General features: G+C 40.2%; 2 protein-coding genes across 2 annotated transcripts; one reads left to right on the top strand and one right to left on the bottom strand.

The window, feature by feature from the left end:
• Positions 1 to 8,345: 8,345 nt before the first annotated feature.
• Positions 8,346 to 12,742, bottom strand: snrpc (small nuclear ribonucleoprotein polypeptide C). Its single transcript, XM_030420036.1, has 6 exons — positions 12,623 to 12,742; positions 11,581 to 11,623; positions 11,361 to 11,469; positions 10,549 to 10,608; positions 9,719 to 9,823; positions 8,346 to 8,906 (listed from the first exon to the last, which is right to left on the bottom strand). Exons 1-6 carry the CDS (start codon positions 12,628 to 12,630, stop codon positions 8,785 to 8,787), a joined length of 447 nt encoding a protein of 148 aa, XP_030275896.1. The 5' UTR covers positions 12,631 to 12,742; the 3' UTR covers positions 8,346 to 8,784.
• A 2,853-nt stretch (positions 12,743 to 15,595) lies between these two features.
• Positions 15,596 to 26,823, top strand: ilrun (inflammation and lipid regulator with UBA-like and NBR1-like domains). Its single transcript, XM_030420035.1, has 5 exons — positions 15,596 to 15,905; positions 18,436 to 18,590; positions 18,719 to 18,916; positions 21,294 to 21,598; positions 23,801 to 26,823. The coding sequence occupies exons 1-5, from the start codon at positions 15,748 to 15,750 to the stop codon at positions 23,834 to 23,836; spliced, it is 852 nt and encodes a 283-aa protein (XP_030275895.1). The 5' UTR covers positions 15,596 to 15,747; the 3' UTR covers positions 23,837 to 26,823.
• Positions 26,824 to 27,032: the final 209 nt, after the last annotated feature.

The following is a 27,032-nucleotide window of genomic DNA, read 5'->3' on the forward strand; positions in this document are numbered from 1 at the left end:
CACTCTGGATTCGTCGTGTAGTGTGTTCGTGTACAAGAAAGGACTGAAGTGAGGGGGTTTTAAGATTGTTCTCGCTGCTCCTGATGAGAAGAAAAGACAGTGGAAGGCTCCTTCTGGCACCACATTTTGTCATTTTCAGCATTTTGACGGGGAGCAGTAACTACAAAGGCAGCAGAATTGAGAAGTTTTCAGGCTGGGTGGCAAACTGCATAAGAGATACACAGGTTGCCTTCCTTTTACACCTTTTTTGGCTACTTACAAAAATGTAGAATGTGCACCTTGCTTTGGGTTAACTTCACAAAATGGAAAATGCGGTATCTACTCACAGAATCTCCATTCAGCTTTCATTTTTAAAAGGAAAAAAACAAACATAATATTGATTGTTTACAGGATCTGTTTTTTGCTATGTGTCTGTCTCATGTCTATATTATTTAACTGTAAACCAAAACAATCTGTGTCTGTCTGTTATTCGCCTGTCTTAAGAATTGTTGATCCGATCAACTTCCCTCTTGGCAGGTTTGTTGCTGAAGACCCAACGTGATCACACGTGATCCCTCCCACGTGATCTCATGGGGAAGTAGACATAAAAACTTGTTGTTTTAAACGTGTTGCAGCGTGGAAAAAAACAAAAGCAGAAGTTTAAACACGAATCTGGGGGTCTGTTGCTCAGTGGGAGAGCCAGCGTTTTGTCATCGGAGGGTCGCTGGTCCCATTCTCCGGGTCTGCACATCAAACAGGAGCGTGTCAAACTGCTCCTGATTTGCTGGACTGCACCTTGCATGGTAGCCACCGGCATCAGTACATGAATGTATGTATGAAATACTGTAAGTTGCTTTGGACAAAAACATCTGATAAATGCCCTAAAATGTAAATGGTTGACTGTGGAGACGCAGTCAGCAGGGGTTTTCTCTTCTTCAATGAGAACTGGAGATGCCACGAGCCTCTCCTAACAGTAGCATGCTAGATAACATTAGCCTCAGGGGCTGGAGTGTTTACCATTGATTGGCTGCACCGTTTGATGCTCCAGGATGACTTTTATTCAAATATATAGACAAACAATAAACTAATCTACAACTACTGAACCTGTGGTGTAAAGGTAGCTTAACCACACCGAAATCACATTAATTCCATGAGGCAGTTACTGAACAGCTGAGCTAGTTCCGTTAGCTTAACCAGAAACTTAGCTACTTTTTTTCTCTCCATCATGATGCCTGGAGTTAGAATAAAACTTTAAATGACAAAAATATCACTTCATCAAAACTGATAACAGCTTTTGATAACAGTTCATCAAAATATAGCATTGTTTGGCTTTAGCTGTGGCTAGCAGCAAAGCTAAATTTCACTTGATACAGATACAGTGCAGTTTAGCCTCTAGCTCGGCTTTGCTGCTCGAAATCTGTTAAAAAATTACACATGTCCATCGAAAAGCCTAATATTTTTTTTACACATATGATTTAAAAAACGGTGTCACAAAGCCAGATTAACATCTTAACTGACTTTCGACCACATGTGTAGAGACTCTGTAGTTTTGAAGAGTAGTCCTTATCCTTCTGAAATAATTCAACTTCAACAGACTTGCTACAGTTACCAACTCTAGAAGGATGAATTGTGCGTGCATGTTGTATTAGAGCAGAAATGAAACACAACTGGGACAGGAATCATGTAAAATGAGGGATTAAAAAAACAGAATAATTCAGGTTACACATCATGAACCATTACACAAACACAGGAGAACAGTGAGCTTCTGAACACGGACAAGAGAGCACGAAAATGAAGATTTTTCTTATGAGGCAAAGTGATAAAGGCTCCGTGACGGCCAGGAACACTCTTAAGAGGCAGACATTTGCAACTACTTTTATATGCATGTATGGATGAGAACCATATGTTTGAGGTGATGAGGACCCTGATAAAATATTCAAGTCCTAAGCTGGAGGTGAGGTTATATGAAAAATTCATCGAGTCATATTCCAAATTTAGATTTTCAGAATTGGGGGAAACAAAAACAAACAGAAAACAGAGTGTCACAATCTCATCACCTCACGTGCACTCGAGCCTTTCACTTCGCCAAAATGACCTTTTACTGTCAGAGTTGTTTGTGGCGCCTGAGGGATACGATATTTATCTTACCAGGTGAACAATCAACGATTTAACGAAACATTTTTGTTTTATTCGTTTGGGAAAACTGGATTACCGTGATATTACACGACGGTCAGTATGAATGTAGATTTGTGAAGTTGCTTGGAAAATGACTAAACAATGAGCGAGAGACAGTTGTTGAATAAATTGTGATTGTTTAACCGTGTAATAACAACATCTGTGGGTTCGATTCCAGCTGTAGATCTTTGCTGCCCGTCACCGCTCTGATAAAAAAAAAAAAAACTCTCAAAAACACTTTGAAGGAAGAAAAAAACCACAATATTCGTAGCAGCTAATACGCTTTTCTGGAAAGTGAAGCGTGAAATACAGAATGCTCTTCTCAGTTTAAAGGGGCTCTACGCAACAATTTGTCCGTATGTGAGCGGATTGTAACGTGACGTGAAAGCTGAAACCCTCCCCGTCTCTCTCTCTCTCTCTCAGTTGCCTTTACAGGCCTGTAGACGATTTGTTTAAGTTGTTTGACTATGACTTTTTTTTTTTGTGAAGGACTGGGATTGGATTTTCTCAGCTAACAGAGAGCAACAGTAGCCAACGTTCGTTTTGAAATGGAGTCTGCCAACATAAAACTAACGACCTGCTTCCACAGAGCCCCTTTAATTAGATTTATGAATATTGACTGATGCCGGCTTCATTTATCTTAATCCTGTTGCTGAATGAATGTTTCCTCTGAGCCTGCACACAACACTGACATAAACAAAACTAAAAAAATTTGCAAATAACATTATTGTCCACTCAGAAATGCATTAAACACTGGTATGATATTCTGACACATCTGTCACCCATTTCTCTGTGTTATTTCACACACACCTTGTTTTTATCACGCTGCCGGTGAACCGTTGCGTAGATTGTTTGCTTGTCCTTTTGACTTTATGAAACTCAGCTGTGAAGTACAAAACACTTTGGATGCAAATGCTGACGGATGAATATTTAACGTGGTTATTTATAAAACATGGCAATGCACAACGCAGCGGAGCAGGTGAAGGAGAATCACTGTCAGTGTCCACAGAGCGTACAGCTGGCCGGTGGCAGGCCGCCACGGGGCCGGCTAAAGACAGTTTACACTGAAGTAGGGCAGCTAACAATGTTATGTGCGCTGAAAATGTTCAGCCAATGGCGGCGTGTGACTAATGCTTACAGTCACATTTAGACTCTCAGCTGATGACGTGTTGCTATCTTGCTCAAGGACACTCTGGCAGGACACACAGGCTTGTTTGTAGCGATCGGACCTTTTCTCACTGTGGTACTGTTAAGCTAACCGACATGCCTGTATGTACGCCGCACTGTGCCGACAGTAAATCAATCCTGGAGGGAGAAGTAATAATAATTCCATCTTTCTTCCTGGTCACTTACAAGGCCCGCTAATCAAATTAGCCCTAATTGAATCTAATTTGGTGTCATTCATTTGCTAACCAGCCAGGCGTTGCATTTCAACATCTGAGTGGAAGAGAATCATTCAGCTGGGATCATGAGGAGAGCCTTTTGATGTAAAGCGATGCAAAGTGCGACAAAAATAGTTTGTAAAAAAAAAAAAAAAAAAAGTATAAATGCATATCATTCTTCAACACCTACTGCTGTGTTTCGTGCAGCAGGTAAGTGAGAGATTAGATGTGAGCTTTGTTTTCTCAGATGCTGTGTTGTACTACATCTGTATCCAGCCCGCAGGCCCATGGGAGCCCCTGCTGGCCAACAGCACCACTGTCTGAAACAAGAAAATTCAAGAGGCTCTCCCGAAGGCCAGGGAAAATGGATATTGATCTGGAGCCATGACTAAATGGATTAAATTACAGAGTAGTGTTGGTAGCAGGGCAGCGGAGAGAATGAGACGAGATGAAGGAGGAGGAGGTGGAGATAGAGAGGAGAGAGAGACAAAAGAAAGGAGAGACAGGAGGTATTGAAGGAGTCAACCAAAGTATTTGCCTCGCAGACCGCTTTCTGTCTCTCTGACTCTTTTCATCAATAGCCCACCCAGCAGCCCGTTGAAATCACACTCCAGAGCATCATCCTGGTCTTTATGCAGTTATGAGCCAGTTGGCTTCGCAGGAATCGGCAGTCGGGGGATTATCACTTTCCATTCAACCAAGGCTGTTGAGTGGTAAGAACGCCAACTGCATGCTGGGAGGAAAAGAACACACACATCTTGAATACATAACCCCGGACGATCCTTCAGAGAGTGTAAATCTGGCGAGATCTGGTCGGCCCGGCAGCCGCAGTCAAACCTGTTTGGTGTAAACAGTTAATCAATCAGCAGTCCTCCTCAAGCTGCTCCTCTTCACGGCCTTGCTGATTCGGCTCTGAGGGCTGCAGAGAATCTCTCTCTGAGCACCTCACCTGTGAGACCTCAGAAGGTCTTGATATTCAGGACATTCACACGTTCACATGTATGACAGGAATATCAAAGAGGTGAGCGTGAACTGCACTGTAAAAACGAAAAGGTCACGTTGATTTCAAGACAAAAAAGGTCAATTTAACACATTTCCTTGGGTTCCGTCTTTGAACCGGAACCTTTATTACCAGGTCATATCACTACAATGTTGGTAGTATATGCAACTGAAGAATGGTAAACATATCCATTTTGTCTGCCCCCAGAGAAACACTTCTTTGCCAGCAAAAATCAGCCTTGCGATCAAATATGAACCACAATCCAGGTCATTGTTTATTTCCCGCCTAAAATGTTTTAAAAAAAAACATATTTTAGCGTCCTGTTTGGCTGCCTTACTGTTTCCTGTTTCAAAACTAGTAACCTAGAAATGTATCATGTGGTTTTGCTCAGTACTGGTGCAAACACGGACTCAGAAGTGGCTCAAGAACAGGATCAGTCTTTAATGATGTTGCATCCATTTCAGAAGATTGTTTCTTTGTTTGATTGTCTGTAGAAAAACAGTGGGATGTGGTTGTTACCCTTCATCGTAGTTTACACTGTTTTCATTTCAGTTAGAACACCATAACTTATTATCATCATAACCTTCTTCAGTTGGGAAAACAATAAAGCCAAATGATTAAACATAGTGTCTGAACAGGAACTAGATCATGTTATTCATCTTGATTTGACTTTCAGATCTATCCAATTACAACACGTTAATGATAGAAGATGAGTTGGTTTTACATAACTGATGGAGGCTTTACAGTGTCGACAACATCCTCTATAAAATAAACACAGAGTGAACTTGTGTTTTCCATGTTTGACATGTAAAGATCACAAGATTACAAAACATCAACAACAACTTTTAAAGAGGTCAGCTTCAGGCAACAAGTTATCAGGACCCGATCACTCAGGTTGAAGTTTTGTTTGTTGGCACTTCCTCAGTTTACAGCCTGCCGATTAATTAGAAAGAATACGAGCTATTGTTTATACGGTGTAGAGAAATACAACAGCAACAACAACATGACCCAAACGGTCAGTTCTCCTGCAGTCTTGTGCGAATAACTGTTTTTTAGAAAGCCAAACTTTTCTTCTCATCTACCGCTCAAAATATTCTGATCCAGCCCCACAGTGTCTGCCTGAGTAAGATTTATTATAATACATACAGTGTACATCATGATGGAGGCTTATTTCCTCAACTCCTGAGCTCTAATCATAAACACTTCTCCCCACTCCACTTCATTCCCTTCAGGGCAGCGCTCCACTTCGTGGACTAGATTGAATATTCATAAAGACTCTTCCGATTCTCAGCTGACACACGCGCGTTCGCCTATGCTCGACATATGCATAAAATGTGCATTAACATGGTTTTATTCCTGTCTCGCTGATGTGGAGAGTGGATGTTTATAGGACACTTAATGGAATCCATCCCTTGGAGTGGCCATCAGATTGCATGTAATCTGCCAGAGTCTCTTTGAAAATCACAATTTACAGCATGCATGACTGACAGCTACCAAAAGTTATCTGATGCGCTCGACACAGCACTGTAACAGTTCGGATCACCGTCACACTGCCTTTGTCCCAGTCTGCAAGTATATAAATTGGCAAACACGGCGTGAAGCATATGGCTACTGCCCCCAAAGAAATGGGTTTCTTTTTTATATGTGGCCTAGAAATTTACAAAACCATACAGTCACAAAAATGTCCTCTGGGAGTGTGAGATACAAAGAAATTTGACAGTCCATGGAAGCACATAATCAGTCACTGCACATCATTCCAGTGTCTTGGTTCTAATTGCAAAGCATTACGACTCTCTAGCTCCATCTGTTGAGACACTTCCATGACCATGGACAGATGTTTGCGATGGTGGATACTGGGGTTACGGTCCGGCCGAGTGGAGGAGAGCGCTGCCGAGCTCTTGGGAGGCATTGTGGACACAAATGTCAGCCGAGATAATGATTCACTAACAGCCACAGATTCTTATGTAAGAGCTGTAATTCTTCAAACATGCTTCACTGAATAAACTAATGAGGGCTGGGTCAACTTCCTCACTTCATTCCCATTTTCAGCATCCGGCTGTTTTGAAATCTGCTTGTAATATCCAGCGCTCCAAGAGGACGAGGCTCTTAAACAGAAATGCAGTGGGCTGACACACTTGACGAACACATTCACACCCCCAGGCAAAGAGGACATGTCAAATTCATTTAGGAGAAGCCCAGGTGGCTGGGACTGGCCCAAATCAAGGACCTCTTTGCTGTCCAATGACAAAAATAATGTTCTCAGTTTGTTTAAAATGGAGAATGTTGTCAACCCCGAAAGGATCAGCAAGGATATGTGAAGGTAAGATTATGCAGACATTCGGTTAATGTAAAGTGTGCTGTTTTCTTATCAGGATTCAACTAAAATGTAACTTGCTTTCTTCCTCTTAAAAAGCAAACAATTGATTTTGAAATAATTTTTTGGTAAGTTCAAGGGGAAAGCATGTTTTGCAATGCTTCGTCAATCTACGGTATGGAAAAGTAATCAGCAACTAGTTTGATAATGAAATAACGTGAGAATTTGATGCCAAGGTTCCAACACCTGCTTCAAATGGGCAGCTTGTAGTTTTGGAGGAAAAATTCAAACTCAGAAAACTGTTTGAAGCTGGAAAGGTGGCAGGGTCCACCATATGTAGACACAAAGTAAAAATGAATGGGAATTTCACTTCTGATTAAAATGTCTTTACCAAAACTACAAAGTGCACCTTAAACAAATTCAAATTCAAAAACTCTCCAAGCTATATTTGAACACGCCATAATTTCAGGCCACTGTTGGGTAGAGTTATTTTAGAAAGTAACTCAATACATTATAAGACTGCTGCTACCGCTGCTTAGCTTAGCAGAACCAGCCAGTTCTGGAGGGATAAACACCCGGAGTGGCATCAGACTGCTGATTTCCCTCCCCGCTCTGTCCTGGAAGTTGTAGCGGCAGGTGACCTAATGAAATACACCATTACCTTGAGAAACCTTTTGGATTTCTCTGGTTTGAACATTGTTTGAAATATTTGGGAAAATTTAACTAAACAACTCAACAAAATATATAACAGACATTTCAAATGCAGAATTACTGCATTTTCTTCTATGTTTAAGGACATTTCACCCACAATTTCGACATATACAAGGGCCCAACATGTCATAGTTTGAGACACAGAACACAGTTAAAGGTGCAACTTTTTTAAGAAAAGGCAGCTCCAAAACTATACCAGGGGGTGTATATGCCTAAAGCTGCTCACTATACTGGACTTGGTACTCTTTGGCTGTAGCCACTAGCTGCCGTTGGCCATGGAGCCAAGAGGCCCCATTAGTTGGCTGGAGCTTGCCAGTACCACAACCTTGGCTGATGGCAAGAGTCACAGCCGGCATTGGGGTTCATTCAACTGGCCTCCCACTGAACATGACAGGGCACCAGACTGGGCCTGAACACAGCCTCAGAGATCGACAGATGCCAGTTTGAAGACAGGGGAAACACTATGGAGGCGAGTTAAAGCAGCTCTGACTGACTGTGGGGACGAAAAGACATGACAGGCCGGGACAAGGAAGCCAAAATGCAGAGGATGTTCTTTTTTGCAAATATACACATATGAGAGGACAAGAACTAATTCTCCCTAATCCTCCTGTTAGTTTTGTTGCACCAAATTAGAGAAGTTAACCTGTTTTCATGCCAAATAAAGAGCTTCAACCAGACTAGAGTTTGAACCAGACAGAATAATTGAAGACACCCGCGTCTGTCAGTCCTTTAAAAACATGAGAACTGGCTTTGTTGATATGGACTACAATCTGAGAGCAACAGGTTTGAAATCACTGTTTTATTTATCAAAGCAATGCAATGAAAAACAACATAACGTGTAAAACCTAGAATAAAAGAAAAATATAGTAACAAATATTGTCAAATCAAACATCACTTTGAATGCGTGCTGAACAGTTTGTCAAAGTGAGACGAGATATTTTAATCTTGACAACACAGGAGGACATAAACAAAACATCTTTAAAAAAGGGGGTCTAAAATTAATTCTGATGAGGTGAATTGGAATAAATATCACGACTCCGGCACAAAATGAAGTAATTACACAAAAATGTCATAATTACATCAGGGACTTCCAGATCAAGGTTGAAGAGAAATAAACAGAATTTTAAAAAGGTCGTACTCATAAATTCGAGTGTTAAACCAAGTGTCCTCACTAGACAGAGTCTGTTCATGGCAACAAAGAGCAGAGAAAAATCCACTCGCTCTTATCTGTCTGGTCGCATCATGCCGGGCCTGACTGGCATCATCATCGGTCGAGGGTGACGCATCATGTGTGGTGGTCCTGGCATCATCTGCATGGGCCCTCCCATCGGCGGCCTCATGCCTCCTGAAAGTGACAGTGACAGGATACACAGCTTTATGTGCTGGATTGTGGCAACAGATATTAAATGTGACACTGGGGGGGGGGATATCTTAACCTTTTCTCTTTTAGTTTGCTGATTCTGTGCAAACTGGAATTTGATCGGCTTACGCCTGCAGCATATTGGGGCTGCAACTACGGATAATTACGGATGATGTAAATGATTTTTCATGATGATTCAATTCATCATCCAATCCATGAAACACCAGAAAGTTGTACAAATGTCCACCCATTAGTATTTAGAGTGAAAATTAAGTGTAAAACAAAAAAATATTTGAAAGTACATAAAGTACTTCATTAAAATACATTTGGATTTATGAAGATTACGTGTCTATGTCAGGCGATGCACCAGGAAGGGATGTTTCCTCAAGGGAGCGAGAGAGAGGCAACATGATGGTGCTTGTGCTTTTAAACTGGAAATATAAAATCATCCCAAAAACGTGAATCTTCCCTGGACAATGGACTTCTTGATTGCCAGAGCACAAGCAAACTGAATTGGTGCTCCAGTGGCCTTTTGTTGTCAGGTATATTTTTTGAAGAAACTCTTAAAAAAGGAAACAGAAATGTAGGGCAATAAAAAATAAAAAAAATCATGGAAGAAACCCTTTGTGACCAATAGTATGCTTTGCTAAAAGCTGACCGAATTGAGGTGAAAGAAACGGCTTTGTTTGCCTGTCTTGTTTGAATAAAATGTATCTGCCGAACACATCCAGGTTGTGAAAGCACTATTAAGCACATCAACATCAACTGCAGCTTTGTCAAAAAAATGCGTTTCTTACCAGGTCCTCCAGGCATCATTCCATGTGGTGGAGGCCCCATCATGGGCATCATAGGTGGACCTCCCATGGGGGGTGTTGGTAGCATTCCCGGACGAGGAGGACCGCCTGTATTATAAACAGGAAAATGTTAGAGTACAATTAATATTAAAACCGTCTACAATGCACATGAATATGAAATGCAAATGTTCTAAAATCTCAACATGATTATAAACTTCATAGAAAATATTTATTGCAGGACTGTTGCATTTTTCAGTGCACATTTATCCATGTGAACCTAATAAACTATTATCCTTCGACAGTTTTTTTTACAATAAATCTGCAGGCTATACAATAGACTTACTGAAGTCATCAAATAAATAAATTAATTCAAATTCAGCCACCAGTGATTTGGCTTCTATGGATCTCTATGTTTTGTAAAATTCACACATCAAAGGGGTGAAGGAAAAAACTATTTAAAATAGACAATGAAATAGAAATGCGGCTTATTTGCATCCAGTAGACATAGAGTGCAACTTAAATGTTTTGCTTCTTTATCAGCAGAACTCATCTGTAAAGTTGGTGAGTAAAATGTTACAACAAAGAGCAGAGAGGAAAACACTAAAAGTAAAAAGTTTATTTCTATGAGGTATCATTATCATGGAAAGTGATGTGATTTTATGTGGTTGCAGCTATTTAAATTAGATGTTTGTTGGAAATTCTCTATGCATTTTATTTCAATTGTCTCGATATGGAGCTAAATGCTCAAAGTCATTCCTACTCTATCAAGAGCCAGTGCCTATGTTACGGTTCCTTAATCAAATTACTGCAGAGCTGAAAGATGATAGACTCACCTGGGGGAGGGCCACCGGGGAACGGTGTGGGAGGAATCTTTCCCTGTTGAAAGGCCGCCGCTGTTGGGAGAAAAGACAAAATGTTAAGACATAAACAACCATACAAACATTTCACGGTGAGAATATTATTCACGCTTCTTGTGTTTGTAAAGAATTATTTAAGCCTGTTTTGTATTGTATGTGTGGAATGTGACAAAACGTGGAACACAAGGAGCTTTTCTAATAATATAGCATGGCAAAATAAATACTGTAGAGAAAAACTTGTGCTGCAGTGCTTCTGTCCACTTAACTGCAAAATTTTGACATGCTGAGAGGCTGCGTGGACTAAGATCATCATGTTGTTTTACAGACCAAATTCTCAGCTGCAATAAATCCCTTCAGAAGTGGACAATACTACACTCTTGCCCCACATGGGCTTTGAATCTCTTATGTGGATTAGCTGCTTGTAATCTCAGAGGGGGCCCAAGTAAGCTGGTGTACATAGTGCAGTTTAAGCAAAGAGTGTGTTATCCCACACACCTGCATTAGCATGCCTTGTATGTGGGCTATGAAAAAAGGCTTCACTAAAACACCTAATAACAACCGAATAAATCATCATTAGTGATATCATACTGCCACTAGAGGTCACTTTCACATTTGAGTTAAACTAACTGCCCACATGAGCCCAATCCTGCTTTGCACACTGAAAAGGTTTTTTTAATTCTCAGTAATCTGAATTATAGGGTATGCATAACAGAAACATGATTTGATTCTGTGGCAACATATCTCAACAAACAGAGTATGTTAGATGACTGAGACAATCATTTGCTCACTTGTTTTATCGATGAGGCTCTGGGCCTGCTCCTCCATCCATTTCTGGTAGTAATCTTTCACATTTTCTTTGTGTTTTCGGCCGCTGCAGTGGGTCTTCCTCACTGATGGCTGGAACAGAAAAAGAGCAAATTTTGTAGGTATTTATCAGGAGCAGAATAAATGCTTATATGCTTGTTTTTTCAACATTATAATTAGGTACTTGGCACAAACACAACTTACCGAGTCATGTGTAAGGTAGGTGTCACAGTAATCACAGTAAAACCTGTTAATAAACGAAAAGATTGAGGTTAGAATAAAAAAAATGTGGAGTTGTAGACATGATCTGTCCCCAAACAGCATAATTTATATCAAAGTTGGAGCATATGTTAAAGGTATTAAATCAGACTTGCTAGTGGGCTCTAAAACTAAAGAATCAAGAGATAGTGAATGCGATGAGTCCCCAAAAATAATGTGACACAGTTTGACTTTTATTGCATATCAATGCATATATATATGCATTTCACAATATCCCTAACTATTTTCAGTGGTTTATGTTTCAGATGCGAAGGGATCCTGTTGGGGGGAATAGGGTACAAATACATCATGCAGATGTAATAAGATGTCATTTTACGATGACCAACATAGTTTTCTGGTCAGCAGGACCTCTTACCAAGCAAAATACTTTCACACATCCTACAAAGAGGTTATATTTATATTCAAAATAATGTTTTAACATGCCACCCCAGACATACGGTGAAATAAAACACGTGTGATACTCTTTATCTCTATTAACCATCTTAGCTAAAACACTTATTTTGTGATCAGGTGTTGGTCTCTGCAGCTGAAGCTCCAGTCACGACGTCCACCATGGAGGTAAACTGAAGTTGGATCCAGTCAGAAGCCTGATCCCATGTTAACGTTACCAACTACTATCTAAAAACAGAAGAACAACCTTACTGTTGGACTCCACGTGGATAAAGATAATCCTTCAGTCCTACACATACGATAAAAATTTAATTCATAATTTTAAACCACACCGTGTTGTTTTGTCTTTGACATATAAGCTAACTGTTACGTTCACGTCGAGGTTGGCTCCAGCAAATAGACGCAGCCCAAACAAAGCTCACCTCGGTCATTCTGGAAACAAACCGCTCTGTTTCATTTGTTTTTAAATTAAATGTATCATCGTTCGTCACTTTATATACATATGGACAATATTTCAGTTCGCTGTAAAGTGGAAATCGTAGATTAAGCATTCATGGGAGATAATAGAAGAACTTACTTAGGCATGATCGGCAGCAGAGTCGGCACCTATCTCCGCCGAGAGCGCGATTCCGGTGTTCCCAATAAGTGTTCCCACCAGAACAAAAGGCCAACCCTTAGAGGTTCCGCCTGATTTAAAGCAGAGGTTCTGTTTATTTTGTCCTGGTTTTAGCCTAAATCAGACACGATAATCCATTCAGAAATAAGGTGCTGCACTAAAAGATAGTTTAGTAAGCCAGTCTACCCAATTTTACATTTTAAATGCCAAACATTACGTGTTAAATTTAACATGATATTTCTGAAGGCGGCAGTGTCTGACTGTGATACAGATTTCAGTCAACCTTTGTTTGTATTCAACCCACTCTAAATATAATTTTATGATTATTCTATTTCAACTTACTCAATGCTAAACTAAAGTGAAGGAAAGCATAACAAACATACCTTGAAGGAAATTTACCAAGTCAAAGTTGCAATTCCTCTAAATTAGATGTAAAATTCCTGCATTCATAAGTACAGACGTAGTCTCAGCTGAATTAACTAAAAAAAAAACAAAAAAAAAAACTTTATTTACTTGCTTTGACAAACAAGCACAAACAGGAAACTCAGGAAGACAATGTTACTGAATGAACCACCAAACAAAAGACAGCCATGTCTAAGGTGAGGTAACACAAGAAAGCCGAACAGAAAATGTAAAAATACAAACAGACAACATGAGTAATTACAAGTAAAAGGAATTAAATCCATAAAAAAGGTAAGATCACAGAAAAAGAAAGAGAGAGGAAAAGTGATGCAAATATAGAGATATTTAAAGGATACAATCAGTAAAGAATGATGACATCACATGAGTGGAATTAAAAACAGATAAGCAGTTAAAGGAATAAAAAGATAGAAAGACGAAAGTTGGTTTAAGGGGGAGATGTCTCCTCATGTAGGTCTTTCTGAAGTTGAGGAATGGCCCCAAATGAATAAACAAGAAAAACAATCTGACCTGTAGTAGAAAATCCGAACCAATGTTGGAAAGAAAAAGTGTACAGACGAAGCATTATTCTTATGTTTCAAGAAGACATATATAATTTATACACTTCATTGTTTATGAATGATGTCAGGTACCTGCACCAATAACAAAAATACCTTCCTATTCTACTATTCACTTTCCTTGTCTTACCCTACAGCTATGAGTCGGTAATACCTTAAATGATAGGTTCCCCCAAAAATGAAAACTCAGTCATAATCTACTCATTCCCTGTGACGATGGAAAGTCAGGTGGAGTCCAAAAAACATTTTAGGAAATTCACAGCAAAATGGTGATTCAACTTTGTTCTAAATAAGTAAAGAATATGGAGACTTGTTTAAAAACTTAAAATAATATATGAAAAAAAACACAGCTTGTCCAGCATAACTCAAGTTTCCAGAAGCTTGAAAACCCAAACTGATTTGATGCAATATCGTCACTATGGCTGCTAGCTAAAAACCTTAGCACGCACCACATCAGAAGTGGGGGCACAAGGTCAGCCAGGCTTATAGGGTGTAAGCTTATAGCCTCCAGACGCAAGTTTGTTTTTTTGAACGGTGCTATTCCCTGCGGTGCTGACTGCTGGATGGGTGCTCCATTTATTCTTTGTTTTATTTGTTCCTCTTTGTTAAGTGTCCTTGGGTACCCTGAAAGACGCTATATAAATTAAATTTATTATTATCATTATTGAAGATAGTCTTTTTAAGTCAATTTGGGATCTGATGGCTCCTGGAGACATGGACTGTATTCAAATGTCCGTACTTCGCAGGAGTCTTGACTTCCTGCCCACTTTCAGAAAGTCAGCTTGGACTGCAGACCTCACTGGACTTCACTGATTTAATTACCCACGATTCATTGCAATATGGAACTGACATGGTAAAACTTATTATGTGTAAAACAATTCAAAATAATATTCAGCCTGCAAGTCCAGAGGGTGGAAATTTGGATTCAGCGTGGAAGTGTGGAAATCACCATGACAAACTGGGAAGATGACTCCATCACGTGACACTAGCTGGAGTTTGGCCACATTGAAAATATTCTATTAGATCTGTGTAGTTTTACAGGAATAAATCATGATCATTAATCATCAGTCTCATTTTTCAAAGAAAAATTCTTATGCACACAGTATATGTCAGTCTATTTTTTTGTTGAGCAGGATCAGCAGCCATCTAATAAAGAAAATCCTGGTTCCAGACTAATTTCGTGTCAGACCATACAGTTCTCCCTCTCAAATTTCCACCAATTTTACACATAAAAATCAGTTTGGTACACATGTACTAATCTGTCTGTGAAAACAATTGTATAATGTGTTTCGGGGCTCTTGAGGAGCTTTGTTGAGTCCAAAACGTAATCAGTAGTTCAGGGAATTGGATTTTCAGCAGAAAGTCTGCGAGACAAAACAGAGGTGTGGTGTTTTGTGGATGGGTGTTAAACTACCATGCAACAATGCAGTACTGAGTCCCCTCCCCAGGCAGCTTAACAACCATTCACACCTGGGCTCACCTAGCCTTAGAAACCCCCATGAAGGCCATTTAAGTCAACGACCCACAAGAGGCCTTAACGACTCTGAAATATAGAGCATTCAAGTGTCCTTAACATTGTTTGGGAGAAAGCTGCGACGTTATGTTACTGTAAAGCTCCAGAAATGTTTTTTGGACAATGAAACTTCACCTGACTGTCCATTGGTATGGGGAGTGAGTAGATAATGACTGAATCTAAAATTTTGGTTGAATTTACCCTTTAAGTTTATCTTCAGAAAAGTAAAGCTGAGGAGAATCTACATGTGTAATCGTGTTTTAATGATTTGATGCCAGTATTTTTAATGCAACAATAATAAAAAGAAATGTATCCGATATTAAACTTATGACATGTATGGGAGTGAAAACCTGGACTCATTGATAAACCAATGAAAAGATGGCTGCAAATAGCAACAGATGACGTCGACGCCCACTACGTGATTGGTGTAGGTGACGCGCGGGCTGTTGCAACGTCAAACATCGTCCCTCTGGTCGTGCCATGCGCACTCACGGTTGTTGTTGTTGAGCTGGTTGTTATGGCTGGACAAGGCCTCGGAATAAACTGAGAGAGGACCCCCGTACCACCCCGTCTCTGTTGCGGGACACCCGCCACCCATGGAGGGCACGGACATGGACGTGGACGCGGAGCTCATGCAGAAGTTCAGCTGCATGGGCACCACGGACAAAGACGTCCTCATTTCGGAGTTTCAGAGGCTGCTGGGCTTCCAGCTCAACCCAGCCGGCTGCGCCTTCTTCCTGGACATGACCAACTGGTAAGTGCGGGGATGCGGGGGCCTGTTGTCGGACAGCAACCTGACGCTAACCTAGCTGTATAATTAGCTCGTTAGCATACTTTAAAAACGCAGAAACAAAAATGGAGGCAGGCGCACGGGGTGCTAAGTTGGAGCTGTTAAAAGTCGCGAGGCTCATTACATCATTCCGACACGGGAAATGGCAGTTAGGTTAGTTAGCTAACTCCTCGCGATCATTTCAGGGGCAAACGGAAGTGAAACGGTAAAGTTTGTCCCAACCGCGGGGTGTCTTAAGGTGAAACAACTGGAAGAGCAGAGAGCAAGGTAGCTAAGTAGCTAGGTGGCTAATTTAAGCAGAGTTAGCCCTCGGTGTAGCTCATCAGCCATATTACATAATACTGTCCGGAGCCAGTCCAAACCACGCTCTTTGGGAAGCCACAACTCAAGACGAGCGCCAGTCGCTTACCGTTAGTGCGATGACGTAACCAGTCGTGATCTATCAACAGCTGACAACAAGTGGTATTGACCAAGACGTCTCGGTGTCATCAACACACATCATGATTTCACTTAATCAGCTGTACAATCACAATAGCCGTGAACAGAAGTGAGAATCCAGCCAAGAAGGAGAATTCACAGCGTTATTTTCAAGTTTCATTATGGAGCATAAAGTGTGGAAATCACCGTGACACACTGGAAAGATGACATCATCACGTGACAGTAGCTGTTTGGCCGGTGAAACTAGTTGACCAGTTCTGTGGAGTATCACAGGAATAAATCATGATCATAAATCATCAGGCTCACAAGTTTGTTTGTTTTTTTAAAGAAAAATCATCCTGCCCACAGTCACATTTTGCACAGGATCAGCATCTTACTAATATAGAAAGTCAGATGATACATTTCTTCCTCTCATTAAATGTTTTCAACCCATTTTACACATATAAATCAGTTTATGACAATTTTATGACAAGAGCTGCTCAGTCTGTGAACACAGTTGTATAAAGTATTCTGGGGCTCTTGAAGAGCTTTACGAAGTTTAAAAAATAACTCCTGATAATGTTGATGATGTTCTTCAGGCTTACCTCAACTTCAGAGACTTTGGATGTCCAGCAGAAAGTCTGCCAGACAAAACAGAGGTGTGGTGTTTGTGGATGTTAATACGGCAGGATGGGTTTTTATAGAGAGCTGAAGTTATGTCCCTCCAGCAGACGTGGTGGGACCATATTTAAAATATTTGTACAGTAATTGTTGGAGAACATTTTCTTTAATCCCACTTGAATTGTGCGATGAATTACACATTTGGTGTTTGTGAATTAAAAATCTTTTTTTCAAAGTAACTATTGTCGCAGTTTGACATAAAGAGTGAAATATCACCTATCACTGCTAAGCGAACCACATTGTTTCACTCAACAAATGTCACCAACACCAAGATGGCACAAAAAGTATTGACAAAGGTTAAAATCCAAATAAAACGTGCCATGTTGACAACTACACTTAGGTGAAAGGATAGTTTATCTGTTATGTGGATAAAATTCAGTGTTTTGAGGTGACACAGACTGAAAGTTCCTATCAGAACGATGTTGCATCTTGCCCCTCTCCACCATATTTTGAGGTTAATTTCGCTTTCAACTGTGACCATTCGAAACAAGCATTAACATGTTTAAAATGCTTTCAGATGTTGTCGGTCAACGTACTCGTGGTTCATTTTGGGTGCACTAGCACCTCACCGTCAGGAGATCTTGGCCAGATATGGGCTATTTCCGTTCGATTTAAAATTGCTTCCCTTGGTTGTCTACCAGCTTTATCACCAGACGCTGCAAAACTGCTGGAGTACCTCCTAAAATATCTGCAGTCTGCAGCATCCCTGCCCTTATACCCTGAAGGAAATGTTTAATCTCATAAAACTGCATTTGAATAGGCCATAACAATTTCCAAAAGTCCAAGCTGACATTTATATTGCTTGTTTTATTTCCTCCAACACCCAAAGCACAACAATATCCAGTTTTCTATCATATAATTGCATCTTTCAAATTTTGAAACTTGAATAAGTGAACAATCTAACCATTTTCTACTCCGAAAATTAACAATTAATCGAACAATTGCTTCAGTATAAAGTGCTTTGCATACAAAATTAAATAAAAAGCACCATTAGAAGATTAGAAGCCAGTATCCCAGTTTTCTCTCCTTTTTACTGTGTATTAAGGAATATCAGGGTTTTCACCAGATGCTCAGTTTAAAGACAGAATTGACAATGCTATAACTGAGCTGTGTAATCTATGTGATTTCTATTTTGGGATGGATTTTTCTTGTAGTTGTCAGTGTCACATTGGTGGACTGTCACACTCTATCAAATAACTTTTGAGGGATACGATTAGAAATCTGGTGAGCTCTCTGTCACCAGGACCCATGACTCAGGAATTATGAAAAAGTATCCTGAAGAACAAACAGTCTGCACACAAAAAAAACTTTTCTTTGTTAACTTATGTTGTAATATTCACAAATCTTGAATGAATGCTCCTTACAACACAATGCTCTATCTCTTGTGTCGGAACAGGAACCTGCAGGCTGCTATTGGTGCATATTATGACTTTGAAAGTCCTAACGTCAACACGCCTTCCATGTCCTTCGTTGAAGATGTGACAATTGGGGAAGGAGAGTCAGTTCCTCCAGATACACCGTTCACAAAGACCTGGAGAATACAAAACACAGGTGTGCAGCATGTCACTACATTCACATGTTTAGTATTAGTGGCCTTTGTGAATCTGTATTATCTGTCTGCCTGAGAAAATGTCAGTTACAACTGTTTTTCTGACTGCTCTCCTCTTTGTGCATTACAGGTGCAGAGTCGTGGCCACCTGGGGTTAGTCTCAAGTACATTGGTGGGGATCAGTTTGGGCATGTAAACACAGTTATAGTAAAGTCACTAGACCCACAAGAAATATCAGATGTCAGCGTGCAGATGCGAAGTCCCACAGCTCCCGGCATGTACCAGGGCCAGTGGAGGATGTGTACAGCCACCGGATTATTCTATGGAGGTAGGAAATCAACAATCTTTATGTGTTTCTAATAAATGTATTGCTTATTGTTTTTTTTAGCATTCTGGTTATCTTCTTTTTGTCACAATTCCATTAAACTTATAAACTTAAATGGAGGAAATTCTTTAAATTGCTGGTTTTGTCTTACCATTCATACATGACTCCTGGGTGCGACTTAACATATTCATTGGTCACACCGATACGCCACCTGGGTGTGTAGACAGTTGCCTTTGAACAAATGTCATTCTGGTTTTTTTTTTGTTTTTTTGGGGGAATTATTCTGTCAGTGTGGAATTGCAGGATTTTATGTGTGACTTCTACTAGAAGGCTCTGCCCAGGCCTGACATCATTGGCACTCCACCTTTTCCTCATCCTTATGTGCTGTGATTCCTCTGGAAATTTTGCCAATGGCACTTCGCAGGAGAGGATGAGGGAGTTAGATAGCGGCTGGATGCAGTTGGGGCGGTGACATGACCAGATTATCATAGTTTATGAATTAAATTTTGGATAGTGTAATTCAAGGGCGTAACCATGGTATAGATATTGGGGGGGGGTCCAAATGAGATCCCTTCCCCCGAATTTTTGTTTTTTAAAGTACATTTCCCACGATTCTATGATATTTTATATATGAAAATTCGCACATTTAGAAGTTTTGAGGACAACATTGACCATTTGAATTCACATGTAAAGGAATATTCTGTGAAATTGCATGGATTCCTACAGAATCAATATAAAGCTTCTCTTTAAATTCCCATTAAGTGAAAATCAATATTTTTATCTCAAAGGTTTTGCTCTATATCTCACCTAGATGCCAGTATCAGGCCCAATGTTACTAGTTTTATTTACTGCTGACATGTAGGCCTAGGTCAAAACTGATGTTATCATGCTGTTTAAGTTCTCATTCAGATTTCTCACCTGATCATCTGTATCTCCAGAGCATGTCCCTGCCTGGCCACTGCTTTCACCTGCCTCTCCCTGTGTCTCTGTGCTGCCTACATTGTGACCAGATACCATTATTTTACCAGAAGAACAATGGCTGACCTTGATGATCATTTTAATTTAATACATTGATTTCTCTGCTTGTGTTACTAGTTTATTTGCTTTAGCTAAATAGTAAGTGCATAAATAACAGTGTACAATGTACAGCAGTGTAGCCCCTTTCACACATGCACTGCTATTCTAAACTTATCTGGACATTACCTGGAGGAGCTGTATGTGTAACAAATGAGAGCAGTAACAGGGATGAGTTTATGTAGGAGATTTTCTTCATTGAAAATAAGGTTTTAAGCTCCAACAAACCGCTTTAAATTACGTAAATTAACACCTACATGGCATTAATGCAAGAATATGAATGTACTCCTGTCACATAACTCCACTTACATGACAATTTGACTTGAAAAAGAAGTCAATCTTCTGCTGCCTCTTCCTTTTTGGCATTCATAATCATGCTGAATAATATCAAAATCAGTGGATGTTTCTAGAAAACTATCTGTCAGTTACCATTAACTGTACCTGGCGTACCTGGCTTGGCCTAATCCATCTGGCTTGCTTAATATTAGCAAACATGCCACGAAGCAAGACAAAGTTATTTACAGACAAAATTCTACATTATTAACTAGTTAAACAACAGTTTCATACCTCCACTCTGTTCGCTGTCTGCAGCAGCGAGTGAGGGCAGCTCCGTGTTAGCATGTTTTTGTTTACTTTCCCGGGCGTCCGGGACTAGTGGGTTTGATCAAATGGCTGTGATTGGCTTGATGGTTGTCAATCACTGTAACTTGACCAATGGGCTTTTCATGTATGGGGGAGCGACTCAGCTACTGAGGTGCACTCCATTTCAGTATGCTATTACACCGCGAGGGCGGGCGAACAGTTTAATACCTTAGGATGGGCGCAACCAAGTTTACAATTGGGAGAGGGGGGTTCACATAATTGTGTTTTCCTTAAAAACGGAAATAAATTGAAAATAAATAAGAAATAACGAGACAGATCTTTTGACAGGGATTATAAAAGAGTGCATATTTAACATTTTTTTCTGTATATTGGGGTGGGGGAAAGATTGCCATTTTCTCAATATTGGGGGGACACGACCCCCCCCCAAAGAATGCGTGGTTACGCCCATGGTGTAATTTCATATACAAGATGTGAGCTTTATAACATTGTTAGCGCTATTTAAGTGAAGAACAAATATTTATTTGCACAGTTATTCGTGTTTAAAATCATTCACATAATGTGTCAAGAAATGTCATTAAAATGTACCATTGGTTGCACCTACAAGAAGTTACGCATACCAGTGCAACCAGTATTAAAAAATGAGTCTGGAGGTTGTTTCACAATGACAGATTGGTAGGTTGACATTTGCTTCTTTTCTCCACAGACGTAATCTGGGTGATTCTTAGTGTAGAAGTTGGAGGTCTCCTCGGCGTGACCCAGCAGCTGTCTTCGTTCGAGACCGAATTCAACACCCAACCCCAGCGCAACGTGCAGGGTGACTTCAACCCCTTCGCCTCGCCACAGAAGAACAAGCATGACACCACTGACAACAGCTTCAGAGACCCCGGCGGAGCCTGGGAACATACACAAGAGCCAATCCAGCAAGATCAAAATGGACTGTCTCATAATGCTGTAAATAGAGCGTCAAATGGTCTCCAAACCAATCTTTCTGTGGTGACTTATGGTCAGGTATGTATGAATCAAATATCTGGTTTCACTTTCACACTCCATTCATAAAGTTAGCTCAGATCTGAAAGTAGCCCTTGTGATTAATTGTATGTGAGCAGGCTTTTCCATGACAGTGCCCACATCTGCACTCTCTGGTGTCAATTATATGCTCAGTTTTATACACTTGTGCCCTGGTGTGGCTTCTGTAAAGGAGAGATTTATAAGATTTTTCATTGAAACGATAATGATACCATTCTGTATCGCAGAAGGTGAGTCTGATAGCTCCCAGGGTTTTAGCTGGTAGTTGTAAAAGCAGTGCATCTGCTAGTGTATAAGTAAAGGAAAAAAAAACGTACACACTTTCCACACTAAACAGAAAAAAAAGACTGTCGGCATTGAAGTTTTCCTCTTTTACCAAACTAAGACAAGATAATTTCCTTTCCTAACTCATCATAAAAAAACACCTCATTCGCCAAAACAGTTGATGGGTTTGGTTTGTCTTGTCACAACCCCCTCTGGTTTGGTAGAGTGATATATTGCCACTCATGCCGGACTCGTATTGCCCCTCTGTCATTTCATGCCCTCTTTGTGTCCTTGGAGCAATTGTTCAGGTCAGAGCTGCTGTAAATCACCTCCTTACCTGACGCCCCGTCTTCAAACTGGCATCTATCAGTCTCAGAGGTTATGTTCTGTCCCTGTCTGGTGTCCAGCTGTGTTCTCTGGGAGGTGGCATAGGCCAGCTGAGCTGAGTCCTGTTGACAGTAGTGACTTCACTGTCACTTGAGGTTGCAGACTGAGTCAGCTAATATGTCCTTTATTTCAGCTCCTTGCTCAGGCCAAGTGTTACAAAGTAGCCCCACTAGTAGTGCCCAAGTATAGATGTTTTCTCTCATAGTTTTCTTGTGTTTTATGATCATTAGAGCCTGACGAGTCTTGTTACTGTGGCTACAGACTTAAGTCTTAAAATTAATATCAACGATGATATTAATGTACTATGACTTAGACTATGATGATGAGGTATACGGAAACAACCACGTGAGTATTTGTTCTGTTCATTTGCATTGCTTATATAGAGTGCAGCATCATTGACCTATTTTTGTTGGCTAACCTGAAGGTTAGCAGCACCCCATTTCTGGTCAAAAAGCCTATGGGTGTTTCGTATTGGATTTTGAATTATTGCAGGAAACAAGTTCTGTTTATGGTACCTACACATTTAGTTCCGTGAAATAATCTTCACAGATAATTGCTATTTTTGTGATTCTTTTTGTTTTTTTACGCAAAAATGGAACCACCAAAAGTAAAAAGCTAACGTTATGCTGTACACGAACTACATCGCAGTCACATTACTTCAACATCATCATCATACACCACAGTTTACTATAAACTGATGAATTCCCGAGTTGTTAAGTTAGAGTTAGAATAGCTTGCAACTAACTAGTGAGTAGAGTCTCCTGTTTTACGTGATGACCTTTAACATCTTCGTCACCTTCTGTAGTCTTGTTTAGCCACTTGTTAGCAGATGCCTTATTATTTAAACGTTGAGCATTTTCATGCATTTTCTGTCATAGAAGGAAAGGTATAAATATCTTAAGCCCATGGTAACCACAGACCTTTGTTCAGGTATTTAACTGAAAACCTCATTGACTCTGAGTTGAGGGAACTGGAAGTACAGAAATGCTCACTCATTTCCAGTTCTTAGGACGCATTCCTGCAGAATTTTTTTCCTAATTCATTGTGACATGCATAAAAAAAGCCACACATCTATCTTAGTGTTTGTGGTCTCTTTTGAGGGGAAACTCCTGTTATCACTGGTGAGTCGACATGATTAGATCACCTTAATCTCTCAGGGGGCCACATTAGTGGTTCAGAGCAGTATCACTTCACACCTCTCATAGCTGAGCCCTCTTTCAGTTTTGACTGATGGCCTCTGCTGGGTGGTTTAAGTGGACTGATGAGAATCCCATTTAAATGAGGCATTAATTCAAATGGACATTGACTATGCGAGTTCCTACTTGTAATGCTGGTTTTGTTACTGCCCAGAAACGGCAACAGATAATCTTTGCAGTTTGCAGCATGCAGACACTGAAGTTTTGAATCGATGCATTGATTTGTTGCGAGTGATACAGCAGTCTACTTCCATTTCCACATATATCCAGAGCTTCTCACAGGAAAAACCATAAACTGTTTACGACTGTAACCACCTTTTCTCTTGTTTTTTTCCAGGGTATTCATGGACCCTATCCATTTGGACAGAGCTAGAATGACAAAGACCCCCCCCTCATAGTGGATGATGACCTTAACACCCTGGGAGTCCTTAAACGCAGAGGAGTCGGAGGGGGGGAGGAACAGTTGTTTTATATTGACTCATGACAACCCTCTCCCCAGCCTCATGGCCCTTTCCACAGAAACACAAACTACAGTGGGGTGACGGATTACATCCCATCTGACATCAACACCCGGATTCGCATGTGTGAATGCTTCATTTACGAGTGCTATAAACCCTTGAAAAATGGATACACACGAGTATTTTTATTTTCCACCGTGAAACACAGCTAATTTAAGGGAAAACCAACCCTAAACAATTTGCATACAATTTGATAATCCCGTGAGTCAATCTCATACTTCAGTCTGTCTCCTTGGGGTTTCTACACAGGTATGTAAATGTTGGAAAACTGCAGGAAATGTTACAAAGTTAATTGTTATAGTAGATCATTTTGAGGCCTTGAAAAGTGTTCGAAAGAAACTGAAAAATATTTGGTACTAAAAGTGTGTGGATATTTTGTAGTTCTCTAGGGGAGAATCATAAACCAGTTCACCACACAAACATGGTGAACGATTTGTGATGTTATACAAGTTTGACCAGTTGTATCAGACGGATTAATACCTGAGCTTTGCCATTTAAAAAAGACAGAATAATTAACAGAACTGCTCTAAATTCATGGTTAAATCTGGACAGTAGAGACTGGCTGACTTGGCTGTCATGAAGCGTCCACAGCCGTTATGTTTCTAGACATTTTGATATTATTCGACACCCAGATGAAACTGCAGAGAAAGTTTCAGTTTTCCTGCTTCAATTACAATTTGAGATTGTGACATGAACACTATTTTTATGAGTAGGGAACATAACTACAATTACTCAAGTGTGCTAAACCTTAATGATATTTTGAGAACGAATAATCGGTCTTGTTTAGAGTATTATTGTAATGCAGATAAATGTAATTAAAGACAGAGAGGACTGTTTGTGACCTCACAAACCGCTGAATTACATTTATTCCAAAGGTTTCTTGTTGTAAACAGCGTTCATCCTTTCATACTAAAACTGAGCAGTTTTGGACCTTCTTTGAACCCAGGCTGCTGAGCCAGGTCAGATAACACTAGAACTTAATCATGACATTTAATCTATTTTGACAGTTGATGAAGACAGAAGACGAAAGAAGTCCAAACTCTTATTCCAGCATTTAAAATGTGATTATTTCCAAACTATTTGAAGCCTATGACAGTCACCTGAATATCTTTTGGGTTCTTCAGACAGACATTGAACCCCACATACTCTAATTCAAACATAGTCAAAGATCGTAGCAAATGTCCTGTTTTCTGAATATAGAATCTGAGTCACTCCTGTGTAGGAACCCTGTCTCTCCCAAAGATAAAATCCCGAGAACCAAGACACTAATCTGTTCAGTCGTCAAACCACACCGACTGCAGGCTCTGACTGCACGAGACGTGTGTTTTCTTTTTAGGGTGGGTTTTCGCTTTAAATAGATGCTGAAGTGCGAAAAAGGATGCGAGTGAGTTTGAGCAAATGAGGCGAGAGGAAGGGTTGAAAAAGCCATCTAAATCTATTTTGCCTGACGAGTGAGTGTATTTTCTGAGACCATGTCTACGGTATGTGTTGTAGACGTATGAGAGAGTGTGTGTGTGTGTGCGTGTGCGTGCACATGTATGTCATGGTTTCTCTTTGGATTTAACTGACATAAAATGGTGTATACTACTTGGGCAAAGGATGACGTGTCTATTTACATTCACATCACTATCAAGAGAGCTCTGCTGGGCGTGCGCCGCTGAAGTATTGTCGAGTGTTTCTGCACCATTTGGAAGAACTGACTCACTAATTGCCCTGTTGTTATTTATTTGCTGTCTTACTGTGCACTGCAGATACAAAAAAGTCCTATACACAACCAGCAGGTGGTGCTAAAATTCAATGACCAACTTTAACTTGACATCATGTTGAGTGAAGGAAAAAAGATGTAAGTTGAGGTTTCGAGTAAGACTGTTTGTTTAAATATGAAAATTAATGGTTTGCATCAGGATTAGCACTGATGTTCTGTTACTGCTATTTGCACAACGCTGTCCACCACCTCTGAGGAGGAAATGTGGTGATTTCTTTGGCTGATTGTGGATTGTGATACCAGCATTTTCTGGAAGGTTTTTTATTGATTTGTTTTGCCTTTCAACTCTCCCCTAAAGGCTCATGTTCTTCACAGCTTTAAGGTTTTTTTTCATGGTATTTTTGTAACCACATTTTTTTTTCTAACATCAACTCCATCAATGTCTGATCTTAAAAAAACGAAGATTGATTTTTCATGAGGTTTACTACAAATAAGTTACATGGTCTGTCTGCTATCACACCTGAATTTTGCTTCAGCTTTCAGCGGGTTTCTTCATGTATTTTGGGCCTTAAATAAAATGGTAGATGTTGATTGAAATGGGATATTTCATTCAAAAAAAGAAAAGCCTTTTCTGAGGGTTTAATTGATCAAACTTCCCCTGGTTGCAATTATGAGCACCTAAATGTTACTGATGATCATGTGTTCCCGTTTGTAAAATTCACCAGCATTCTGTGTCACATCGCTGCTTTTATTTGTACTGAGAGTCCTCCTCCCAAACAGTATACACTGTTCTGCATTGCCTCTTTTAGTCACGTCAGTCTTTTATTTTTTCTTTCCTCTTTGTGTGTGTGTGTGTGTGTGTGGGTGGGGGGGGGTTCCTTCTTGTGAGCTTGCTTGCGTGTGTGTGAAAGAGACAGATGGTGAGAAATCAGAATATGGCTGGATTCATTCTCTAGTTTTAGTTTGTGACTATGTACGGATCTGAGATGGGTGGCTGGCATGGTGTGTGGATGAGATGAAAGTTTACATAGTCCTAAAATAGCACATTTATCTGAAGAGAAACTGTCAAAATAAAGCTTTTTTTTCCTGTATCTATAATTAAGCATTTGTATGATTAAATTAACACTGAAACAATGAGTAAGTAGTCTTTTATTTTTGTTTTGAGAGGGGTTAATACCAGACATGCTCATTATTTTACTTCCTCCACCACTTCGACCTGAAGTTGCGCCAGCGTTAGAGCCACTGTCATCTAATTGTAAAGCTGCAGTTCGGTCGGTTTCGGGGTCGACATGGACTCGAGGATGATCAGAGTAGATTGGTAGCTAAAGGTCACTGCGACCTCACGA

This window comes from Sparus aurata, chromosome 6, assembly GCF_900880675.1.
Source record: "Sparus aurata chromosome 6, fSpaAur1.1, whole genome shotgun sequence".
NCBI classification, from domain to species: Eukaryota; Metazoa; Chordata; class Actinopteri; order Spariformes; family Sparidae; genus Sparus; species Sparus aurata.